The 25,233-nt window shown below is 39.3% G+C and overlaps 1 protein-coding gene and 1 long non-coding RNA gene across 10 annotated transcripts in view; one reads left to right on the top strand and one right to left on the bottom strand.

Moving 5' to 3' along the window:
• Positions 1–25,233, bottom strand: part of REV1 (REV1 DNA directed polymerase) — a 78,984-nt gene that overhangs the window by 11,195 nt on the left and 42,556 nt on the right. For 3 of the 8 annotated variants that reach the window (XM_084754114.1, XM_084754116.1, XM_084754117.1), the window contains 8 exons: positions 24,505–24,657; positions 21,415–22,118; positions 19,131–19,238; positions 17,584–17,700; positions 12,839–12,947; positions 8,236–8,364; positions 6,134–6,288; positions 2,456–2,575 (listed from right to left, as the gene is read on the bottom strand). In XM_084754114.1, coding sequence (XP_084610240.1) covers positions 2,456–2,575; positions 6,134–6,288; positions 8,236–8,364; positions 12,839–12,947; positions 17,584–17,700; positions 19,131–19,238; positions 21,415–22,118; positions 24,505–24,657 — 1,595 coding nt within the window. Of the gene's footprint in view, positions 1–2,455; positions 2,576–6,133; positions 6,289–8,235; positions 8,365–8,818; positions 8,942–8,999; positions 9,019–12,838; positions 12,948–14,828; positions 15,028–17,583; positions 17,701–19,130; positions 19,239–21,414; positions 22,119–24,504; positions 24,658–25,233 lie in introns of those variants that run through there. The other 5 variants (XM_084754115.1, XM_084754118.1, XM_084754120.1 and 2 more) reach the window with 5 other exon arrangements.
• The window catches only part of LOC311581663, a 29,238-nt gene continuing 23,262 nt past the window's right edge, over positions 19,258–25,233 (top strand). For both annotated transcript variants that reach the window (XR_014773836.1, XR_014773837.1), the window contains exon 1: positions 19,258–19,642. This is a non-coding gene — a long non-coding RNA (uncharacterized lncRNA). The remainder of the gene's footprint in view (positions 19,643–25,233) is intronic.

The following is a 25,233-nucleotide window of genomic DNA, read 5'->3' as shown; positions in this document are numbered from 1 at the left end:
CTACAGGTAACATGGCAAAGCCAAATGAGGAGCCTGTTAACTGTTAACTGTAAATGCTGGGAGGCTGCAGAGCTGTAGCCCTGTGTCCAGTTGGAAGTCACAAACCCTCGCCCTGACCCTGTGTGCAAGCCCGTAATAGAAGATTACACCCACAGGGTTTACAGCTTTGCAAAGACCCAATAGTCCTTACTATGGAAAGCGTTCTCAGAAATAATCTTTTCCTTCACTGGGTAAGGCCTCACTGAACAGGGATGACATGCAGAAGACTAAGTAAGTGCGTAACAAAAATATTCAAGTCAATTCAAACTTTGGGAATTTTATAAGAACCATTCTGAGTGGTAAGGACCTGAACAGAAAGCCAATCTTTTGTTTGTTTGTTTGTTTCTTTTTGGTTTTTCAAGACAGGGCTTCTCAATTTAAAACTGTAAAATGTGCTACCACAACTGTTTACATTGTGCCAATAAGGTAATTTGCTATTTGATCTTATAAAGGTAAGTATTATTCAAATGAAATCTCAAACTGAACATCAGAAACAGACCACACATTTCTAACAGCATTACATCATTTTTAGTTACTTACGGGGGCTACAGAAATCTTCTGCAACAAAACTAGCCCACCAAAAAAATGGCATTTAGGTCATTTACAATCTGGCTATAACAAACTCCTAAGTAGTTCATATACGTTTTTATTAGTTTTATAAATATACATCTGAACATTCTACTAATCTACTTGTACACAGACATGGAGAAAAGTGCTGGTCTCCATCTCCTTGTAAGTTAAAAAAACAACAACAAAACAAACAAACAAACAAAAAAAAACCCCTCATAAAATAAATCCCTACTTTTGGCAAAATAAACCGATGAAATGGAAGTTTTTTGTTTTGTTTTGTTTTTTGTCAAGGTCCTGAATTAATGAAAACAGGTTGAGCTTTCCCTAATAAGGTTCATTCATTTTCTACTTTTGAAATGATTTAAATCAACTATAAACTCAGAAATCTATCACTAACTCTGCTGGTTGAATTTGTATTTTTAATGTCATTCCTGGTTCCCTATTCTTTCTTTCTGGAGTTTCCTTTTGTAAGGCCAGTGTTAGGTGGGGCTAGAGACAGGATCAACGGGTAAGAGCACTTACTGCTCTTGCAGAGGACCTGAGTTTGGTTCCCAGGACGCAAGTCAGGCAGCTCAAAATCACCTCTAATTCCAGCTCCAGGGAGATCCAAGACCACTGGCCTTCAGGGGCAACCTCACTCACATGTACACATCCCCACACAGATCCACATTCCTAAGTACATTTAAAGTACAGAGAATTAAAATCAACTTTTAAAACCAGTGCTAGAGGCTGGAGAGATCGCTCAGAGGTTAAAAACATGGTCTGTTCTTCCAAGGTCCTGAGTTCAATTCCCAGCAACCACATAAATGGCTCACAACCATCTATAGTGAGATTTGGTGCCCTCTTCTGGCTTGCAGGAACATATGCAGGCAGAATACTGTATAAATAATAAGTAAATCTTACAAACAAACAAAACAAAACAAAAAATCAGTGCTAGGAATCAAACTCAAGGCATCAGACATATACCGCTGAGTGCCTCACCACTTAATTCTACCTGCACTTCAGAAGCATCATCTCGCACAACAGATGAGCACTTCTGTAAACCTTTGTTTTCAGCTTAGAAATACACTACTTGATTATGAATCTAAAAAAATGAAAGCTGAGATGATGGTTCACTGGAAAGATGTACTTGCCTGACAAGCCCGATAACCTGAGTCCAGTCCCTAGAATGCATAGCTAACGGAGAGAATTGATTCCACAAAGCTGTCCTCTGGCCTCCATACAGAATGACATATATGTGCACAAATACAAACTCAATAAAATAAAAAAAATAGCTTTTAAAAGACTAAGTTAATTTCATATTTCCTTTAAACTTATTTCTGAGAATCCTTAATCTTGTTACTTAAGAAATCCCATCTCTGTTCTTTGCATTTGCCCAGGGTGTTCCCCAGCTTACACCGCGGGAATGTCTAGACGACAGGTCTCTGTGCTAACACCTAGGTCATGAATGTGGTGCTGGGATGGAACCCAGGGCCTCTGCCATGCTTAGGGCGGCTGCCTACCAACTTAGTCACATCAGTGAGAACCTGCAAAGTAGAACTCACTAGGGGAAAACTAAAATATGTAACAAATTTATTGACAGGATGTTCAATGTAGTATTTAATTTTCTTTTTCATGACCCTTAATATTGTATTTGCAGAGACAGGAAAGTTGAGCATGGTAGCACATGCACTTGGGTGCTGAGGCAGGGTGATCCAGTCTGAGGCAACCTCAAGCCACGTTATCAAGACCCTCCCTGAAAAAAAAAAAAACAACAGTCCCACAAGAACAGAAACAAAGGCACAAAAAGCACTTATGCATGCCTATAAGGCATCACAGGCAAATGCTGAGTAAGACTTGTGCTTACCCGGTAGGTTGGTAACGAGCTGACCTCTGATGAAATCATCAACTTCTTCTGGTTGCAGGTGGTACTGGCCATCTGGCTTTGCCTTTCTAGTCGCCATTCTAGCAAGAAGAATATTAGAACCTAAGGAATTGAAAAGGAAAAACATGCTCAAGAAATACCCATAATCATTTCTTAAATTTTCATGAAAAAGACACATGTGAATTGAGTGATTCAAGTATCTGTAAATAATAAACTAATGCAGTTTTGATAATATGCAAACAAGGCACACACACACACACACACACACACACACACACACACACACACACACACGTATATATATTTGGTAGTTTCATTTAATATTCCAGAATATGGCCAATATGCTATCTGATAAGAGGTTTTCCTTTATTTTAAAACAAGTATTATTTCAGTGTTTATTCCTGATGGATGTACAACAGAACACACAGGGAGGGGTAAGCTGGGTGTGGTGGCTCAGTAAACAATCTTAACACTCAGGAGGCTTAACCAGCCCATTGGCTATGAATCTGAAACCAGCCTGGGCTACAGTGTGAGGTCTGATCTCAAGTTCCCTCCCCTCCCACACTCAAAACAGTCGTAGATTTATAGAAAACCAAAGCAAAAATAAAAACCGGTTAATTTTCCAACCCTAAGGCCCAGCATATGTGGGGAAAACAGGTCAACAAAGCTCCCAAGTCAGAACAGGTGAAGTGTGAGAAGGCTTTTCAGGTCTCCAAAGTACAGGGGAAGGCCAGCAGTGAATAAAAACAGCAGGCGGCCTGGACTATGGAGAACGGCTGTTAGGCAGTGAGCTGACTGTTAGGACAGCTTTTCTATGACAACAGACGCATCAAGACATTAGTAAAGTCGTGTACTAACAACATGCAGAAGAGTCATGGAACAACATACCATAAGTATGGATTTCCTGTAAGGAGTTCAAGTTTAGAAAAGTTATTATCAAAATGATAAATCTAGGGAATTCAAAGGAAAAAGAGCAAGGAATGGATGTACCAAGTGGAATTCTAGTTTTAACTCCATTCTTAAACTGAAAATGTCTTTATACTACCACTTGTAGATTAAAAGTATGATTAAAAGCAAAAACTCCAAACTGTGTCTGATACTGAAATACAGAGATTGGTAGGAAAAGGCAGACTGATAGGGACCCACAGGCTAACAATATGGAGTGAGAAGGCAGGCTAGACAGTGACTATAAACAATACCAATGCAGTCACCATGTGTGCAGGTTCCAGTGTGCTACGGTGTTTCAGATGCCCTCTATTGGTGCGGTGTCGGGAATGACTGTTACAGAGACTGTCAGAGAATGCCCTCGGATCACATGGAAAGCCTGCTCCATGGGACAACGCTGCAGCTTCACTACAATCCCATGGCTGGGGGTGTGAGGCAGACCCGTTGGTGTTATTTTGCTAAATGGACATGTTGTCATATTACCTGCCACAAATATTGATGTTTATGGCCATAAAGTATTTGTGCTACTCTCACCCTTGGTCAAGTAAGCGTCTTTCTAAGAATCCTAAATGGTCAAAGACTGTTGAGTGCTCAGCCCTAGATGGCTCTGGGAACATCCTAGAAAAGGGGGTGGGGAGGCCTAAGAGCTAGAGAACAGCGAGGAGGGCTGACAAGGGCACAGGGCATTCAAGGACTCACAGCGACTCCAGAAGGGATGGTCTCTAGTCAGGAGGCCTGGCTGTTGGGGAAGTAACTTACTTCAGGGGTTTGGGGTGCTGCTAGGTTTTATACGCAGGTAGATGCTTCCACAGTCCTGAGCATGGCAGGGCAAGTGTGTGAAATCAGTGACCATTAAAACAAAAAGAAACAGAAGCAGGACCTGAAAGTGAGAGGGAACCCGGAAGTACTATGTGATCAAGATACACTGCAGACGTGTATGAACTTGTCAAAGGAATAAACAGAGAATATTGCTAAAAAAAAAAAAAAAAAAAACCAAAACCAAAACTCAGCAACCATGCTTGGGTGAAATGAAAGTCCCTTTTGGGCTACCTACTTTTCAAAGAAACTTCCAGGGAAGGCAATCTCTCATATGCACATACGAGACAGCTCTAACTCTAACTACATCCTCATCAAAACGTCAGACAGCAAGTGTGGTAGTCAGGCACTGCCAGTGCAGAAGACGTGCGTCACTGGGGCCACATGTCAGTGCTGGGCAGCAGGCAGCTGAGATTCCTGGGGTGTTTCAGCAGCACATTTGCCGCTGACCTCCGGTATTGTCAGTCACGGAGCCTTTCTCTCCCATTTTGAGACAGGGTCTCAGCACAAATCCAGGTTGGTCTGTGTTCTGCAGGCCTCCTCCCTCAGCCTCCTGAGTGCTGGGACAACTAGTGTGTCATCACACCTGCAGTCTCGTTCTCTAATCAATGCAGTATTAACATATCTATGATGTCACAGAGTTACCAAGATAAATCTTACTGGTTCTGAAGACAAGAATCTGAGGAAAAGGGTTTATGAATGAGAACATAGTGATGAGACTAGAAACTAGAACAGCGACAAACACAGCTTTACGACCACTTCTCAAGCCTGCAGGACAAGGTGTGGCTCTCTGTGCTTGAGAGGCCAGCAAGACAAGAGTTTCTTGGTGCACAGCTGAGTGGGCTGAGGTACGCAGGAAAAGGTGCCACAGAGAGCCTATGCTTTTCAGCTCTGTAAAGGTCATAGCCTAAGTCAACATGAGGAGCACAGGTGGAAGCAGCAGCTGAATAAATGAAAGACAGGCTGGAGAGGTGAGGAGGAGGAGCCCTGCAGAGAGCACTGTGCTTGCAGGAGAGGTGAGGTGGAGGAGCCCTGCGGAGAGCACTGTGATTGCAGGAGACGTGAGGAGGAGGAGCTCTGCAGAGAGCACTGTGATTGCAGGAGAGGTGAGGTGGAGGAGCCCTGCAGAGAGCACTGTGATTGCAGGAGAGGTGAGGTGGAGGAGCCCTGCGGAGAGCACTGTGATTGCAGGAGAGGTGAGGAGGAGGAGCCCTGCAGAGAGCACTGTGATTGCAGGAGAGGTGAGGTGGAGGAGCTCTGCGGAGAGCACTGTGCTTGCAGGAGAAGTGAGGAGGAGGAGCCCTGCAGAGAGCACTGTGATTGCAGGAGAGGTGAGGTGGAGGAGCCCTGCAGAGAGCACTGTGATTGCAGGAGAGGTGAGGTGGAGGAGCCCTGCGGAGAGCACTGTGCTTGCAGGAGAAGTGAGGAGGAGGAGCCCTGCAGAGAGCACTGTGATTGCAGGAGAGGTGAGGTGGAGGAGCCCTGCGGAGAGCACTGTGATTGCAGGAGAGGTGAGGTGGAGGAGCCCTGCGGAGAGCACTGTGATTGCAGGAGAGCAAAAGGCAGAGGAGACTCAAGCTTTACTTCAAGTTCCATGCAGCTTTTAAGTTTCTGTTCAAATTTGAAAAAAGCCAAAAATTTTAATTTAACTTTCTCCATTTTTTTTTGAACAAGAAAGAAATCATACTAACTCCCTTACTGCAAAAATATTCTGTCACCAAACACTTACTTGCATTTTCAACATTTTTTTTCCACTGCACAGCTGTAAGCAATGCTAAAAGTACGGGAAAGACCACTTCTGCAACAAGTAGTTAGGCTATTAAAATTCCTTTAAATTAGGGGATATTCAAGGATTCCAAACTTTAGATAAATCAAATACATGAGAAGCCATATACTAACCAATTCCAACAGAGGCAGGACATTTAGTCTTGTCTCTGATTTCCATACGAAGGGCAGCTGCAAATTCATCAGGAGTAAGTTTAGTCTCTGCAAGGATGTCAGCGATGTCCACCAGTGCTTCATCGCAGCTGACAGCTTCGATGCTGTGCGTGTAGCTAACAACACAGAGCAGAGGCAGAGGGTGAGTCATACCTACGGTCTGCTCTGTGACATATTTAAAGGCAGAAATAATTAGAAAGCAGAAATGGCATTTTTTTTTCCTTTGTTTTTTTCAAGACAGGGTTTCTCTGTGTAACAGAGCCCTGGCTGTCCTGACTCACCTTGGAGACCAGCCTGGTCTAGAACTCACAGAGATTCCACTTACCTTTGACTCCCAAGTGCTGGGACTAAAGATGTGCGCTACCATACCCGGCAAGACAAGGCATTTTTAAATACTGAAAACAACAAACTAAACTTCTAAACTTAAATAACCCACCCAGTGTGCACTATTTAGTTATCTAACTTTTTACTACAAAGCTAGTATTCTAACTACACAGCAAATACTCCTACAGCAGAAGCGACTGTGCTGAGCATGCCCTTGCCCATCTGAATGACTACACAGTGGTAAACGGATCACAATGACCAAATGCCTGAGAAAACATCAAGCATGGCTTATCAGAAACCAGCTTACACACATTAGTTCAGTAAGTGCTGTTCATCTAAAAGCAAAATACAACTTTAAACTATCTAATATCTATTAAATCCCTGAGACTCTATAGCTTAGAGCCAGTCAGCCTAACCCTGGCTAGGAGAAACACACCTGTATTTTCAAGTGCTTTTGCTCCTTTTTACAGCCTTGTGTGGTCTCCCTATATAAAAGACTACTTGTTTTTACAGAAGAGACCATGCAACAGGCCAGAAATGACAGACAGCCAAAGAGGCCTCACTATCAAATACTGTCTCAATACACACCTTTTGTAGGTTACAAACCATATAAAGACCTACTTATTCAATAAATAAATGCTACTTAGGCTAAAAATGTAAGAATGAAGGTTTTTGTTTTGTTGCTGTTGTCTCCAATTCTTATGCCTGCTCTTCAGCTCTTTTCCTTGTGTTGGTTTGCTTTAGCCAACTTTGATGTGATAGTTTTATTATATTTTATGTTGTTGTATCTGTTGTTAGCTCTTACAAGCCTATTATTTTCTTATGAGAGACAGAGAGGGAGCGGCTCTGGATGGGAGGGGAGGTGGGGAGGAATTGGTCTTGTAGAAACTATTTTTACTATGGGGGAGGCGCAGAAGTGAAGACAGAGGCAAGCACACGTCCCAGATGTCAACACAGCTGTGCAAACCTTGGACCAATACCCTTATACTGTACTGAAGCAGGCCTCAGTCAGTACTTACATCACTTCAAAGGTTTTTCAATTACAGAGACTTAAGCAGTTGTGAGCAGGACCTCATGTAGCCCTCTACACAGAAACTGCGTAACTATGGCATTAGAGCATGTTAAGTTATTACATAATTCTTTTCCTCAAGCTAATTAATTAGCCATTTTAAAACAAGTACAAAAGACTTGCTTCTATAAAAACTAACTTTTTGGCATGCTTAAAGATCTTAAGATAAAAAAAAATATTTTGAACTGTCTCTCCGTACTACTGACTCAGCAGTTTTAACCGTACTCAGTTACAATGTAGGGTCTCCCTCCATGACCCTGGCTGGTACTGAAAGGCAGGGATATAGCACATACTACTGCACCTTGTCTGTGAATTCTAATTTTAAACAAATTATAATTCAAATGTAATAAAAGAGAAGACCCAAGTGAAACAAAAACATAGCAACAACAAAATAGCTGACTTCTTTGTCCATCTGGTTTCATGGGAAAGAAAAACAGGTCCACATATACTGGTAGATTTCACATCACGATCAGTAGCATCTGAACAGTGATACGGTGCACACTTTTCCTTGAGACTGAACTACCAACTACTGAAGTTACCTTAAAAAAGAGGGGCAGGCTAAGAAAAAGGCTCGCAGGAGAGACAAAAACCTAGTGACTCTCACAGTGCTAGCAAAAAGAGGACCCTAAGAAATATCAAGAGGAGGGGTAAAGCACACTGCACACAGTACCTTGCCAACGTTTCATACATTGCTTGAGCAACTTCCCTGCACGCATGAAAGTCATATGGAACAGCTTGCAGATTAGGACATAGCTGTTTAGCATGCCCGAAAAACATTCCATTCTTAATGCCAACTTGTCTAGAAAGAAAAGAAAACACAGTGGAGATTACATCTAGGCCTTTGGCTGACAAGCAAACACCAAGTGTGTTGTTATTGCCCCATGCCACTAATATACAATTTCCATGTAACTCCCCCTCTCATTAGGGGTCAACAATAGGCATTAGGAAAATTTACAAGTCCCCCCAACAAAAAATAATACAATTGTCTCACGAGAGTAAATGACATCTCTTTTGTTTATAGCTAAACACTTCTAAAACTTGACCTCTGGCCCCTTTGCAGAGATGCCAGCATGCCATATGCTGGTGATATCACAACCACCATAGAGCAGGAATGTGCTGTCAAAACAATTTTCTTCTCCTAATACATGGCACAGTGTAGCCAGGCTCATCCCCCAAAGACAAAGCATATGAACAAAAGAACTACACAAAACAGTGCTATGCGACAAACAGACAAAGTGTACTCATCCTATTACCACCCAATTCCCAATTGACCAATTCCAATGCTCCTCAAGTGGCTCCACAGTGGTTGAGATGCCAACAGCATTGTATGGTAGGACATCACTCTGGGCAGGAGCCAGGGTTCCACAACTTTGAGGGACCTAATTGAAAATGGTAAATTTTAAATCTATTTTGTGTCTCAATGCCCCACATTACCTTTGATATTTGGAGCATTCAGCATAAAACTATAATTATGGAATTATACATAATTAGATAAATTCCATTTTATCACTCTGTAAAGAATCAAGAAAAAAATCACAGTAAAAACATAAGCAAAATAAATCAATGTTTCACCAGATTACATAATATTGCATAGAATGATCACAGTTATTCTGTACATCCACTCAGTAATATTCACCAAGTATGGACTAGCTGGAGGTGTGCCCACTTTAGAAGCAGGTCCAACTGTCTCTTGGCCTCTTGCCTAAGATCAGGTGAGTAATTAGTCTTCTACTGTTATTTAGAGGCTTTGGGACTCTCCTAATAATCAGATCACCACAGAGAACTACAAAGAATTAAAAAGCCTCTCAAGTTACTCAGAATCAAATCCAAAACTACATCCATTATTCATGTAAATAAAAGTAATAAACTACTTCAGTATCAAGTTTCAAGTGGACAGAGGATCTAGAGAGAAGCAAACAAGGACAGGAAAGGAAGTAGTGACTGACAGTAGAGGTAGCTGTAACAGCTGCGTGCAGTCATGTCATAAGGTGCTGGGTGTGCCCTACTAACAAACAGACCCCAAGATGTTTGTGAGCACATTCCTGTATCTACCCTGCTTGATCTGAGTTAGAGTCAGGAGCCCTTAATAAACCAACATGCTTATCAACACAGAGAAGTGTAAATACAAGAGTTCAGATAGGTACACAAAATTATTAGCAGAAAAGACACGGTGGCACAGGTGCTGCCACCACACCCAGGTTGGCTGTGTTTTAGGATCTGACTCAGGGCCTCGTGCTGGGCAAGCATTCTTCCAACTGAGTGTGAAGCCACTGCACACTAAGAAGAAACAAACCCAGGTTTCCCAGTAACTCAGGGAACACAGATTCCCCTTGAGTAGATGTTCAGGACATTACGATTTGTTCACAGAAAGGAAACCAGTAATGGCAATGGCAAAGGAGTCTGCCAGGCAGGCGTGGTGCATGCTGGAACTGCAGCACTCAGGTGGTGGCAGCAACACAATTTTGAGTCTGAGGGCAGGCTGGGATACAGAAAAAGTTCCAAGCCAGCTGAGTTGCACAATGATTACCCCATCATAGAACAAACAACAAAGCCTGAGGTGGCTCTAACAGAATGACCCATGCCCTCCTCCTCACTAAAATCCATACAGAGTAAGTTACCAAAGCTGTGCGTTTATGTATGTGGTGCAAAGTAGAATTTATGTCCCATTTTTAACTACATAGCACACATTCTTACTGCAATAGGCTTGGGTAAGACAAAGCTCTCTGGGATTGAATTAGGCAATATAAAAAGAGGAAAGTATCAAATCACCATTGATGCTCTTTCAATATACTACAGCCCACAAATCCCCATCATTAAATAACTGTAAAATGTTTTTATAAAAGCACATGAAATCAACAAAGAGGCTAATAATGTCTATTTTCTTACTTGAGAGGTATACTTCTTTAAGGCACAGCCTTAAATATGCCATGCAGCAGAAAATGACCCTGAGCCCCTCCTATTGCCACCTCTGGCTCCAAGTGTTGGCATTACCGTCATGCACCACCATGTCTGTTGCTGAAGTTAAAAGTAAAACCTAACACTTCCTTCAGCACTATCTACTGTCTCATCATGCACACACTTGCTCTTTACAGTACACACAATAATTAATCTCCATATACACACCCACTGTCTAGGGTTGTTCACCACCTAGTCACACTTCACTCTCAAAAATATTTCTCTGACAAAATCCTAAGATTTGTTTAGAATAAAAGGGGTTAAGAAATTGTTTTGGATACCTTCATGAGGAAAAGCATTTTAGAAAACAGAAAATTACAATAAAAGAAAAAAACTCCAAGCGGCCACCAAGAAAAGACTTGATACCCTATGAGCATATACAGGGGGAGGAAGCCCCCCTCAGTCACAGTCATAGGGGAGGGGAGTAAGGGGAAAACGGGAGGCAGGGAGGAATCGGAGGATACAAGGGATGGGATAACCATTGAGATGTAATATGAATAAATTAATAAAAAAATTTTTTTTAAAAAGTAAAAAACTCCAAAGATGTGGGTTAACTTGGTTTTGTTTTTCAAACTCATTTTCATCTCGTTAGTCAAATCTGAAATAAACACTTGCTATTAACTAGCACTTACGCGCCTGGTCACACACTATCTGACCCTCATCTACCGTCTCCCCAGTTATTCTGGCCTTCAGCTTGGTAGTCATCACCTGTGGGTCAATACAAACAGACCACCCAAACACAGAGGCCCATGAGTGCAGAGCTAACAGAACCAACAACACAACTACCCCTGGCAAAAGCTTGGAAGGTCCACCCAGCACTCATCTTTCATCTGGCTGGTGTTGACCAAGACCCGAAAGGGGGTGTGGTAAAGGCCTGAGTGCTCCCTTTATGAACTAGCAAGGACGTCCTTGTATCCTCCAAACCCCGGTCACCACTGCCTACCTATTAGCACCTAGTACCATCCCACCCACTGTATACTAAGGCCCAAATTCCCTAATGCTAAATTCCCTGTTTTACCTAGTTATCTTTAGTAAAGTAAGTTCCAAATTTTTGGCCACATTATCAATTGACAATAGATTAGGTTTTATTCAAGATAAAAGTAAACTTAGTGAGTATAAATTTGGCATATCACAAAATACATAATTATATTTATGCATGCTTAAATATAATATATTTTATTAATATAACACTTTAAGAAAATTACCAGAATATTAAACAAACTACTGATTATTCTATGTAGGGCTCAGACATTTTATCAGATCAGACTTCCTTAATTGTCCCAGATTTAAAATAAAACTAATTTAGCTTTCTTCTATAATTATTGAATTCTTCAACATGCATTAATGATACCAGTGCTCACTGTGTTATAAAAGCAATAATGTCTGAGTTCACTTATTAAAAAGAAAAGATTTCTCTAATGAGTAATTGTCACTTCTACTTTTATAACTGTTACAATTTTTTAAAACTCCAGTTATTACTATTATGTGTATGATGGCACACAAGCCTCAGCATGTTTGTAGAGGCCAGGAAACAACTCTGGAGTCAATCACCTCTTTTTATCTTTATCCGATTTCTAGGCACTGAAGTTAGGTCATCTTGTTTGTGTGGCCTTTGAACCGCTGAGCTCTCACTGGGCCTACATAATTTCTTAACATCTAAGGCAGATTATATTTATGGCTTCTGATTATTGTACAGTAACTGCTTATATAAAAATTAGTGGTAACAAGTTTGTATGTTCTTATTAATTTGAAGTGAGAATAGGTCTGATGGAAGAAAGCAATTTATTTATGATTTAAAAGGCAAACAAGTTTCAGCTTAATTTTCTGTGTCCGTGTGGTCTTGAACGTATGTCTGTGCACCGACAGAAGAGTTGGACTGCTTGGAGCTAGAGTTAAGAGCAGCTGTGAACCACTATGTGGGGCAACAAACTGACCCTTCATCTGCTACAATAACTGCTTGTCACTGTTGAGTAGTTCTCCGGCCCAAGTTTAACTTAAAAAAAGAAGTTTTTATTTATAAGAAGACTGAATAAATAAGGCCCCACCAACTCCATTCAAAAATATATATGCAACTTTCAATTTTATGCCTGAAAGACAATGAACATGACAATGCAGGATCTATCATGAGGAACTACTATGTTATTTTAAATTATCAACATGGTAATGTAGATGAAAGACTCAGGCTAAAAATATTTCTTTTCACAGTATGTATTTAATATGTTGAACTCACAGAGAGTTGCCTTGCAAGACTTAATCTTCCTATAAGCATATAAAAAGCCAACTATCCAAGAATTAGAACTCACTTAGCTTCTACATACCTGGCTTCATAACTACAAGAAGCAATTTCAGCTTTTGACAAAACAGAATCAATTCCATTTGTTTGTGCAGAATCTTGATTCTCCCACAGTGATGAATCTGGTATATCTGCTTTAAAATAAAATTTAATTATTATGTTAAATTTTATTTCCCTTAACTTTTATTAAAGAAATGTTTTCTATTATTTTCAGATGCAAATGTTTAAGTTCCAAACACCTGAGCTAGGTACTATTTCTATATTTAGTACAACAAAACTAATGAAATTATTCTTTCATTATATTCTTTAGCAACAGTCAGATAAAAACATACAATAAATTCAAAGTATCCTGTCCAACATGGTTTCCCAGGGTAGCCCAGGAAGATGAGCTCCCTGCCCTCGCCCTAAGAGGACTATGCAGTTCACTGTGCTGGAAAGAAGCCAGTGGAAAAAAATGGTTCTTGATGCTTTTTCTTGTTATTTCCTTAAAAAAAGTCCCTATAGATCTTAAAACTAGTATGTTAAAAGTCAAATTTCTGCCAGCCATTTGATTAAACAGTAACTTAGTAAGTAATCCTTTTTAGAAATGTTGGTTTCTTGTTCCTCATATTCAAAGTTAAGCCAGTGTAACTAGATGACCTCATCTATACACTACATACACACATGCACACACATGTAATATGTATGTATATTATGTAACTATATCTTCATACACTCTAAGACATTTCATCCTAAACGTGAGGGTTTTGCTTTTATACACATCAGGTAAAAACAGCCTAACAGCTTTATTTTCTATTTTTTATTTAACAATTGCACTCTCAATTAAAAAACTTGAGCTCAATTACAATCAGTAGGAACTGCTTTACAGAATGTAATTCTAGTCAATAGAACAACAGCTCACCACAGCATTTCTAATATTCAAAACACATCTGCAATTCTCACCAAAGCACATAAAAGTCCCTGGCCTACAGAGTACATGGCTGCATGACACCTGAGATTCACTAATAATTGAGTAGTCAAGTACCGTTTTGGTCATAGTCTCAGGATAATACAATTCAGTTAAAAATAAAGCGTGCTTTTACAGACCTTTCAATAAAAAACACTACATTTTTAAAAACACAATCTCAGTCCTGTCTACTCCATAAACAACACTGTTAGTAAAGCAAGACTCAAACCTATCACTTTAGCTAATTCCCAACAAACCTACCCTGAACACACTGTAACACACACAGCTAACAAACCTACCCTGAACACACTGTAACACACACAGCTAACAAACCTACCCTGAACACACTGTAACACACACAGCTAACAAACCTACCCTGAACACACTGTAACACACACAGCTAACAAACTCAACACATTTTCTACTAAGAACCTCAATGTTCCATGAAAAAACAGCCAAGTTATTTTACCACCAGAAAACAACACACAGTATCTGGCTTCATGTGTACAATAACTCTTATCTGATCAATATCCACCAACACCTCTGCCTAATATACAACCCATGCAAGTATTTCCAAATCCTAGCACCCATACATGAATACCACAAATAGAAGCCAAACTCAGACCTGGTATCTTGGTGGGAGTTGAAATGCTACTTGCATCTAAAAATAAAAACAAGAGTATACAATGTGAGCTATGATCTCTGGTAAAATGTAAATATATGACACACCCTGACAAACAAGACAGAAATGAACAGATTGTTCAGTGCTTCTGACAGTCCACTATCTAATCTGTAAGATTTTAAGGGCTGCAGTAACAGACCAACAGAGGTGCCACTGAACAAACAGAAGACCACAGCCACGGTGTGCTACCTTCCACAGGTATAACGGAATCAGGCTTTAAGAGAAGTTACATGACCTTTATGTTCAAAAGACTATTTAAATAAGACTCTCATTTGGAAGTTATAGAAAGTTCAGGTTTGAAGTGAAAACAGAGTGTGGTCCATGCGCCCCCAATGCCCTGGCCTGAGAGGCAGCACCGTGGTGTTCCTCTTCCCTGGGCTGGCTGACCTGTTCCACAGTGCAGCAGAGTGCGTGCGTCTCTCCACCAGCGGAGTGAGTTGCTTCGTGTGAGACTCGGGGAAATGCAGGGGCACACTGTCCTCACTGGAGGGCAAGGTAGAGAACTGCTCATCAAAACTTGACAAACTAGACGGGCACATGGAGAGTGTGGAGGGACGCTTGGAGGAATCAGAGGCCAGGACACAGTCTGTGAAAAAGAAATCGCTGAGAATAAATCTATGACTAACACGAATTTTTAAACTGTTGCTCTTTAGAATGAAATTGAAATTGTTGAAGGGAGAAAACCATCTGCACCCTGGGAATCCAGGGAGGGGTAAAAGGTCCCAACCACGAAGTGCAGAGGTTAACTGGTTCTGAATGAAATCATCAGTGAGATGATTCCAGGAAACAGCTCGGCAAAGGAAGTCACAGACAGATGAGGTGCCCTGGTTACATTGACCTAATTTCTGAATACAAGGAACAAGAAATGAGTTTCCAAAAAGACTAAAGATGCTTTTCTGTCCTAATGTTCTGACTCATCTAACCACACAAGTGAAAATATTAGAACTGCCTTCTACAAAGCAGGTGTGTATAAGTCAAAGATCCTGACTTCTAAGCTGACCATGGTACTTTTAATTTGGGGTGCTATGTTTAGTAATGACCCAGAGAAAGTAAGATCAGGAAGACTGGGACAAGGGCACTGGGAAACAAGCTCTGGGCACAGGCTTGGCTGTAAATGTAATAAAAGGCAGCTTAGTCCTTATGTATAGCAAATATTTTTGTAAGGTCCAATGGGTCAAAGGACTTAAGACAGAAATGAATGTCATCAAGGTAAAAGAGTGTATGTCAAGGCTCACTGCCACTTTTTGTAAGGAGAGGAAAATCTGGTTTTATCAATTTTCAATGGCAAATGGAACATTTCCTCTAACATCTGGCTTCTGGTGTATCACCCACAGAAGTGAAGAAGATACAAATTATAAAAGGCTGTTAAAATATTATGAAAATCCAGTGGCTACAAAGATGAAGATAATTAAGTAACCAAAGAAAACATTCTGCTACAAAACCATGTATGGCCAGATGGTGACGGAAAGCAAGACAAAAGAACATCAGCTCTCTGCTCCTTTCAGAGAGCAAGCACCTGCCGAGGTCTGAATCTAGATGCAGACTGCTCAAACCAGCAGCCAACTTCGACTCTACCCATCAGACAGCAACAAAGCCACTTAGAGACGCCACCAAATATCATGTACATCTGGTTTCCTTTTCTCATTTTGACAGTTGTTTGGCGAGTATTCACTTAGTATTCGCTACGTGGCAAGTCCTGAGCACTTCCCTCAGCTACACACTTCCTGCTTTCTAGAACTTCAGCTTTTATAATGGTCTTAATAATACCATGTAGAAAACACAGAAAGAAAAAAACAACTCTGTACAAAACTACACTAAGAAACTAACCCTAGACCATAAAGCAAAACCTCTACCAACTCAGAAGTCACCCCACGATCTGCTGACAGGAAGACCTAGAATCTCAAAAGTCTCTAAAAACATTTAACAACTAACAAGCCTAAGAAACCTTGAGAAATGGACACACTCATAAAGTACAAACGTGTGTTTACAACTACTCTTTCCAACGTACACTGTGCAAGCAGGCGATTAACCGACAAAAAGACTAATTCCAGAAAAAAAAAAAAATCAAATGTCCGGACTCTCCTTTTGTCTCATTAGGGTCTTTTCTGAAATAAGCCCAATGTTTTATATCTGATAAAACAGGGAACTGAAGTGACTGGGGTAAAACAAAATTAAATTCTTTCTACTATGTCATATGTCTTTCTTCTAATTAATGTTTTTCTAGGAGAATGATCTTTTAAAATATTTCTGGTTTTACAAGATATTTCACAGGGAAACCAAAGACGTTCTAGGTAAATATTTCTTTGGAACTTTAAAGTAGGGCAATAAAAACACAGGAAGATCTTATTGTGAATAGAGCAGTTTTCTAAGACAGTTATAAAAACATTTCTTCTAAGAAACAAGTTCACTAAAAGCCACTAAAAGCAGGCATGTCATAATCCTGGCATTTAGACTCTGGATGCAATAGAGGCTGTCTCCTTTCCTGAGCCAGGCTCTCCCTGGTCTCTAGGCTTCCCTTGACAGTACTCCTGCTGCCATGCCCAAAGGCTGGGCTTAGTTAGGTACTACTGTGTCTAGCTTTAAATTCTTTCTTTTTAAGATTTATTTATTATGTACACAGTGTTTTGCCTGCATGTACACCAGAGGGCACCAGATCTCATTATAGATGGTTGTGAGCCACCGGGTGGTTGCTGGGAATTGAACTCAGGACCTCTGAAGAGCGGAAAGTGCTCTTAACCTCTGAGCCATCTCTCCAGCTCTAGCTTTAAATCCTTAAGAACACCAAAGAACACAAACTTCAGTGTCTTCACTGTGACATATGCAAAATGACTAATAATCTACATCAATGTTTCTATAAAATGATCATGTGTTTCATTCTCAATCTAAATGTATAAGAAGCAGATTAGCCAATGTTTTAAAGATCAGACTTCACCGAGTCCCAGGGAAACAGCATCATTCAACTCCAGAAAGCATTAGGTATAAAGCAGATCCAGACTTTGTTTTGATTCAAGTTCTCCCTAGCATCTTTAAAACCTTCAACCTGAAAGGGCTAATGACTCTAATTGTACTTGTCAAACATCAGCACCACAGCAACATCCAGGTCACCACAGAAGCACTGCGGCTTCACAGAGCTCATCTGTACCTGCTTTTCCTCTCAGGACTTTATTCTGGTAAAACTGCCACTCCAGCTGGGGGTTAGCACCAGGACGTAGAGGTGCCTTCCCTGTGCCTCTGTTACTTGTAACGGCCACTGGTTTTCCTGTCAGAAAAAGATTAAATTGTTCCTCTAAGTACAAAAGGATGTTAAAAACATGTCGTGGGATTTTAATTAATTAACATTGTCCTTTAATCACACAGTCATTAAACCTTAAATAAAGCATACAACCATTACCATATAACATCACCTAAGGTTTTCAGGTAACCCCCAAAAGCGACAAGCTCGGTGACTTTTTCCTAAAGATAGGGTCTAAGTTCTGGAATTCCCTACACAGACCAGGTTGGCCACAAATTCAGGTATCGACCTGCCTCTGGAGTGCTGGGGTTAAAATACATGCCACCAAGCCACCAAGCATGGCTCTAGTCACATTTCGGATAAACTGACTCAATACAAAAGCAACAGAGTTAAGTTTCCCATGGCTTTTGATTCCTTAAAATGAAAAACAGGAAAACTCAGATACCAGGTTCTGATTGTAGGAGTCGACTATTAAAGAAAAATTATAAACAGACTTTTCTGGCTCTTGTAAAAAGAGGTTCAACATCTATTCTTACAGTTTTAATTCTATAGCAAGAAAAATAAATTAGAGATTCATGCATAGTAATCAAAATCTGATTTAACATATAACCAAATGTGAATTTTCGGACTCCTAGTTTCTGCTTTGGTTAAGAACATCACTTTTTATTTGTGTATTAAGTTACAAGACAGCTATAATGTTTTAAAATTGGCTTGCAAGTGGTATAACACAGGCCTAGAGGGCAGGAGGCTCAGAATAAACAAACACACACTCAGAACCTCCCCGTCCCTCCACTCAAGCAAAACAAAAACCACAAAATACTAGATAGTAGGTTGTCCACAGCTAAAACTGATCCTTTTGCACTCTAAACACCCCTTTCAGGGCTGAGGAGCAACTACCTGGGACAAAAGCAAAGTTCTGTTGGGAGTCTAGACTTTCAGTGCTCTAACTACAGTTTGTTTACATAAGAGAAAAACTGACTTTAAAAAGAAAATGCTTATGTAGCTGTCTCATCCAGAAAGAACTAAGCAGCACATAAATAACCCTGAAGTGTCATTAGAACAGACAGCTTGCCTGGTGACTCAACTCGGTACCAAATTATTAGAGCCCAAAAGTAAGGGTGCCTGTCCACTTTAGGGAGGAGAGCTTTTTGGACAAGAAAAAGAACAAAGTCTGAAGACACAAGAAACCACAAGGTTCCCTTAGCAAACAATAAAGAGAGATAGAAAATACCCAGAAGCCCTCATCTATGTGAGATAAAGAGACCTTAATTTAAGACATTATCTGTAGATCTCAACTTATATCAAGCAATAGTTTTCTAATTTGCCTACACCTCTGATTACAGAATCTAGACAATTTGAAGAAAGGAACCAATTTGATCAAGGAAACCACCCCCAAAAAACCTTTTCAATTAGGATATATAACAATGTATCAATTTTCTTAAAACAAGAATACAGACCTTTGAGATCTGGTCTGTTTCGTATACCCACTGATACAAAGAAGCAATCCATATCAACATGCATCACACAGCTCTGATGTCTGGGTGAGCTCAATACTGACATTCTGCCTAGAAGGAAAAAGAGAACATTCAAACCCAAACTAATTATTCTCATTAAAAACAGGTTTAGTTAATTCTAAAAATCATATTTAAGAAGAATGGTATCAACACAACATGCAATGTACTGTGGACTATGTACCACCATGACAAAGTTCAGTTTCTTCAGCTTTTCTGATAGAATTTTAAATCCATTCTAACAATACCATGTTATCATTTCCTAGTCTACTTTGCAACAGTCTTAAGATTCTGATCTTATTAGATAATGTTATGATTACTTATAACAATTTTGATACGGCAGATTCACATTAGTTTCATGGAACTAAGGAATCTTTGATGAGCTCCATTCCCCACATTCTATAAACCTTCTTTAACGAAACAACAGTTATAACGGCTACTACTGCCCAGTGCTCCTGGTACGTATATTTGTGTATCTATATACAAATGGGATTTTTCTTACACCATTAGATGTTGACTACTTCTGCAGCATGTTTATTACATTTATGGAAATGAAAGTCAGTATTATCTTTGAATAACCCGAGATGTATTTTATAGGGATTACTCTAACCCAAGTATTAGGACAATGTTATTTTATAATAACACTACTATTACTCCTCCTGGTGTTCCAAAATGTAATAGTATATAGGTCCCTAAATTTAAAACCCTAAAATCTAAGAGTTTTTAAGCTTGTAAAAGTTCTGATCTCAGAGAATATTCTTGCATATCAGCTTTATGGTGAGTTTAAAAACAAAAAAAAAAATCTTACTCCCTAACAAATAGGCTACTTCATGTACTAACTGTGAGACATTTGTGTAGTCTCACTATGTGCAAGGCACTGACTCTTTCTTCATCTTATCCTTAAGTGGACAACCCATAAGCTGGACAACACTGACTACTATTATTCCTCTTGCAGAGAGGAAACAGGCAAGAAGGAAAAATACCCATTCATGTTCTTGCTGCAGAAACTGGCAGAGCAAGGACTTGAATTCGGGCTATGTTATCTAATTCAAACCTTTGTTATTCTCTACACTACCTTCAGAAAGATTTGCCAAGTAAATTTTAATAACCATAATCTTTCCTTCTCTGGCAGTGCTAGATATTAAACTCAGGGCCTTGCACATGTCAGGCAAACAACAATCACAATTCTACTGTACAAAAGTAGTAAAAAACACAAGGTAAAAACTCAAAATACTATTAAATATTTAAGGGGTACAGAATATGTAAATCAAGTACCTACCAAATGCTTTCTTACCACATTGAAATTTATGAATTTATTCCCAGTCATGGACCTAATTCATAACAGTATTTTAAAGCTTTCAAAGTTAAGTGACCTTCAGGTTAAAAGGACCAAGACATAACATTATCTAACATCTATGGCATTACTCTGAACTATTTCAGAAATACTTAAAAAGCATTTTGAGTAAAAGCATGTTGGAATATATCAGACAATATAACAGCAACAAAAACTCTCACGGAAAGGCCCCACAACTTTCCAAAACACCATTAGCATCAGATATGCCTCCCTTTCCACAGTATGAAGATTACTATCACATAATCTTAGAATTCTCTTTTTGCCACATGCCAGCAAAAGAAAAAAGCCAAGCCCTTTGTCACAAACAACCGAACCTTCAAACTGGGGCTAAACTAGAACTTGGTTTACGTAACAACTGTCACCAAACAGTTTCTTTTTGGATTCGAGTGACGAATATGAAGCACATATGCAAATTAAACAATCTGTGTAGATATAAAAACAATCTCACTACGTTTACCACTGTAAGCACAACAATTATATGTCAGTGTTTAATTTTTGAAAGTGCATTATGAAGCAAGCATCTAGAAACCCAGTTACCCACACCGATCAATTTCATTCTCACAGGTTAGGCATGGATTATAAAACGTAATATACAGTTCAAAACTTCAACAATTTATAAAGTCTACATGGGGAAGGAATGCTTGGGATCCCAGTTCTGACAGTGCTGAAGTATCCGACATTTTCGGTTAGCCACAGTTAAATCTAATATAAAAAATAGGAATAAAGTTTTCAGTCATACTTACTGTAACTTAATATAACCTGGCATTCCTGGAGGCTTTTATATTAAGAAGTTTATAATGATTAGAATATCAATGAAAACATCAGAACAAAATCATCAAATATAACTGTTTTGAAGAAAACAATTTTAGTATCTACCTGTGTCAGTTACAACAAGGGAAGACCTGCCTGTTTTCATTTTTTTTAACTTTTCCCTTCCTGGAAAGATACCACTACTTTGTCTTTGTAGGGTATTGACAAACTCAGTCAATTCACACTTCCATGTTGAGATGTGATGCAGTCTTGAACGAGAATAGAAATCTGAAATAAAGTTGTAGTCTGATGGTTTGGATGGCACTGAAGGTGCTACCTTACTAAGAGTCAGAACAGAAGTGCTTTTTGTGCTTGAAGGCCCCTGAACAGTGGAGTGGTGAGCACCATTGATTTTAGTGTTACTGTGCAAAGACGGGGAGAGAGAATGAGTTCTGTGTGGACTCCGCAAAGCATCTGCATTTCTGGTGCTGTGCTGCAGCTGCGGCACTGTGCAGTCTCTGAAGTCAGTGTTGCTCTTCTCTGTCCTCTCCTCCTCCCGGGTGGAGTCTGAAGAAAGCTTGCTGGCAACGCTGTTGCCCACAGGCACCAAGCAGTCCTGTGTCTTTAAGGCACCATTAGAGCTGTGAGTATGTCCATTAAAAATGACAGCGGTGTCTCTGGGATGTGTTATTCCATTTTGTTTCCTTCCTGTAAGTGTGTGTTCCAGATCCTCAAAACCAAAATCATCGTTTGCATCTTCTTCATCCCAGCTGCTCAGTCCATTTGCTTTTACTTCCGTTTCTGTCTCAATCTTCGTAATTATGTGATTTCTAAAGTATAAGAACAATTTAAGTTAATGTATCTGACTTGAAAACTTAAAATATAAATTCTTTGTGACTTACTGCTTCCCTCTTAAATACTGAAAAGTTAAACCATAAACACTATTATTTTTGTTTGAACAAAGGGTAATTCTTACCCAAACTAAAGAAACAGGAACATTTTTTCCCTTGTTTTCAAACTTTTTTTTCTTTTTTGAAAACAGGATTGCCTACCCCCTAAGTGGCTTTTTACTTAAGGTTAACAAATACTGAAATTACAGGCATGCACAGGCACGTCCAGTAGTGTTCTGTAACTTTCTCTAAAAAAAAACAAAACAAAACAAAACACAAACTAACTAGAATCTATTATCTCTAAATTGCAAAGCACAGCACTGTAGTTCCTTCACTATGTGAATAACATCTATTTCATCAAATGGCCGTGAGTGTGCCCTGAGTTCCTGCTCCTGGTTTACATCTGACTTTCATGCAAGCCACTCTCTGACTCATTACACCCAGATAACACAGGGGACTCTAGGCGGCTCCCGGCAGCATGAGAGCTGCTAAGACTGCATTCAACCACACACTCACTGCCTTACCACTATCCCAGGTGCCATATCAGAATCAAGTACGCAGTGTTAACTCAGTAAAATTTGTAACAAGAAAAATGACGACACTTGAACAAATAATCAAGAAAAGTGTATTTAGATGTCCCAGATATCCAAAGGCAATCTGGATCACATTATGGTCACAGGCTTACAAATGCATAATCTCTGACAAATGTTACACTAAATTCACATCCCGGCTACTCTGTGTTGTTGTTTTTTAATCCCCACCCATTTCTACTTGTCTCAGGCTCTGGCTAAATCTTTCATAGACACTGACAGGCAATTCTGAGTACATCCAACTGTCATAGAGAGCCAGTGAAAGAACAACAAACTGGAAACAACGGGGAAAGCCTACTCAGTTCCAAATCAGAGGAGCTTGCCCTGAGGTTAAGGAAAGAGAAGGAAGTGAAGAGCCACTTACATACATTTAAAATGTAAACTACAGCTAGCCCTCACCAAACTCCCATAAGTTAACAAAAGTGATATAAATGTTTTTCTTTTAAAATCTAGCCAGGTGTGGTGGCACAGGCCTTAAACCCCAGCACTAGGGGAGGCAGAGGCAGACAGATCTCTGTGAGTCCACGGCCAGCCTGGTCTACAAGGTGAAATCGAGGACAACCAAGGCTGCTATACAGAGAAACCCTATCTCAAAAACAAAGCAAAGCAAAAAAATCTGACAATTATCTTTTTATGTCAAAACATTACAACTCTTTACATGAATAATACCAGCACATCCAACAAAAATACATATGTTATTGGCAAGAAAATATACCACTTTGTCTGGTACCTCAGACAAAGACACATTTGGACAATAGCTGTGTAAGAAATATAGCAAACCATACATCTAATCAACTAAAATTATTGTTATTTGTATTGAGAAGTCAGATCATGAAAGCAAATTCTTTCTAAAACTATCAACAGAAATTGAGAAGAATCTATTAAACAAGATATGCATTTTATGCATTTCCCTCAAGGTTATTAGTGTATATTTGACAGTGGTTTGAAGACTAATAGTTTGAAGCACATTAAAAATTTTTGGGGTAGACTTTTAAGTGAGTATGTTAGGTAGCAAGTGATGAGAACAAAAAAAAAAAAAAAAAAAAAAAAAAAAATCACAGAAGGCAGTGATACAGAATCCTCCCAGGTTAGATTCCTGATCTTTCGGAAAAAATAGACTCAACTCCCCAAGCAAGCAATTTAGTAACAAAGGAGAAGGCTGGTGGTAACGAACCACCTGAGATAAGGCAACACACCACTTTAACTGTGAAAGGATGCACTCAGGATTTCTGCAATTAAAACTTAAATCAATGTATTTTTTTTAAACACCACATAATAAAGTCCAGATTCACCCACATCTATAAAGATCAACATGTAATATATCTGCAGACTTATAGTTATAAATGCTTAATTTTTCAAAAATATCTTGCAAATATAAGCATTTTAATTATTTTTCTATGCATGGAGCATAAATACAGTTGGAAGTTAGTTGATTTTTTTTTAAGAAAGTAACATTCTGCAGAAAATTCTTGATAATATTTTCATGAAAATCCACAAAAATATTAAAAGATCAGCCAACAAGAGAATTTAGTATTATTAGAAATTAGAAGTGTACTTCCCAAATTTTATTACAAAACTGATTAATTTATAGGAAACATAGCCTTACACAGATTTTAATATGTTTATGAAAGTTGAATGCCCAGCTTTTAAAATATTTGCTTCTATATTCAGTAGAACAAGGACCATACTCAATACTAAAGCATTTTTTTGTTGTTTTCCAATCTACACAGACTTACACCCTGTTGTTGAGCTGTTTGGCTGTATTGCTTGGACCCGGCACAGGGTCCTCAGGCTTGCATACAGGACTAAAGTTGAGACTCTTCTGTGCACTGGATGGCTTGGTGTACAGCTGATACGGGATGCAGGACAAGAGTCTCCCAGCTTTGATGCTGAAACAAAAAGGCAATACCAATTCAGAGTTTCAGACTTAGGTGAAAATGAGCTTTAAGAAAAGTCAATTTAACAACCCACCTGCTTCCTACTTTATTCTTATCTGTTTTAGTGGTCTTAATACACTATTAAATACATTAAAAGTAAAAACTAAAGTTAAAGAATATAGGACAAAATAAAGAATTTCAATATTAAAATAATAACTTAAGAGATTTTTGTGTATCAGAGACATGTGTAATCCCAAATGTCCATACAGCTCAAACACGTGACTAAAATCTAAATGAACTCTAATACTCCAATATTAAGTGATACTGGCACAGCCCTTTTACACTTCATAGCTAAAACTGACTTAACAGCTTGTTTCTATACGCAGCGAGAGTCCCATGTAGCTGAGGGCTGGCCTTAAACCCCTGCCTGTGCCTCTCAAGTGCTGGGATTACAGGCATACCCTGTCTTCATTAAGGTGTCTAAAATTGATTTTTGCTTGCTAATAAGTTAGGCGTTTTAGTGACTATCTTTTCAAATATCATCTTACTTTTAAATTTTCAAATAACTGACTTAGAATGTTTAGGCCA

The sequence above is a fragment of the Acomys minous genome (assembly GCF_964271855.1).
Source record: "Acomys minous genome assembly, chromosome: 13".
NCBI lineage: Eukaryota > Metazoa > Chordata > Mammalia > Rodentia > Muridae > Acomys > Acomys minous.
The sequence above is the reverse complement of the archived record's forward strand: the minus strand, read 5'-3'. Positions and strand labels throughout refer to the sequence as shown.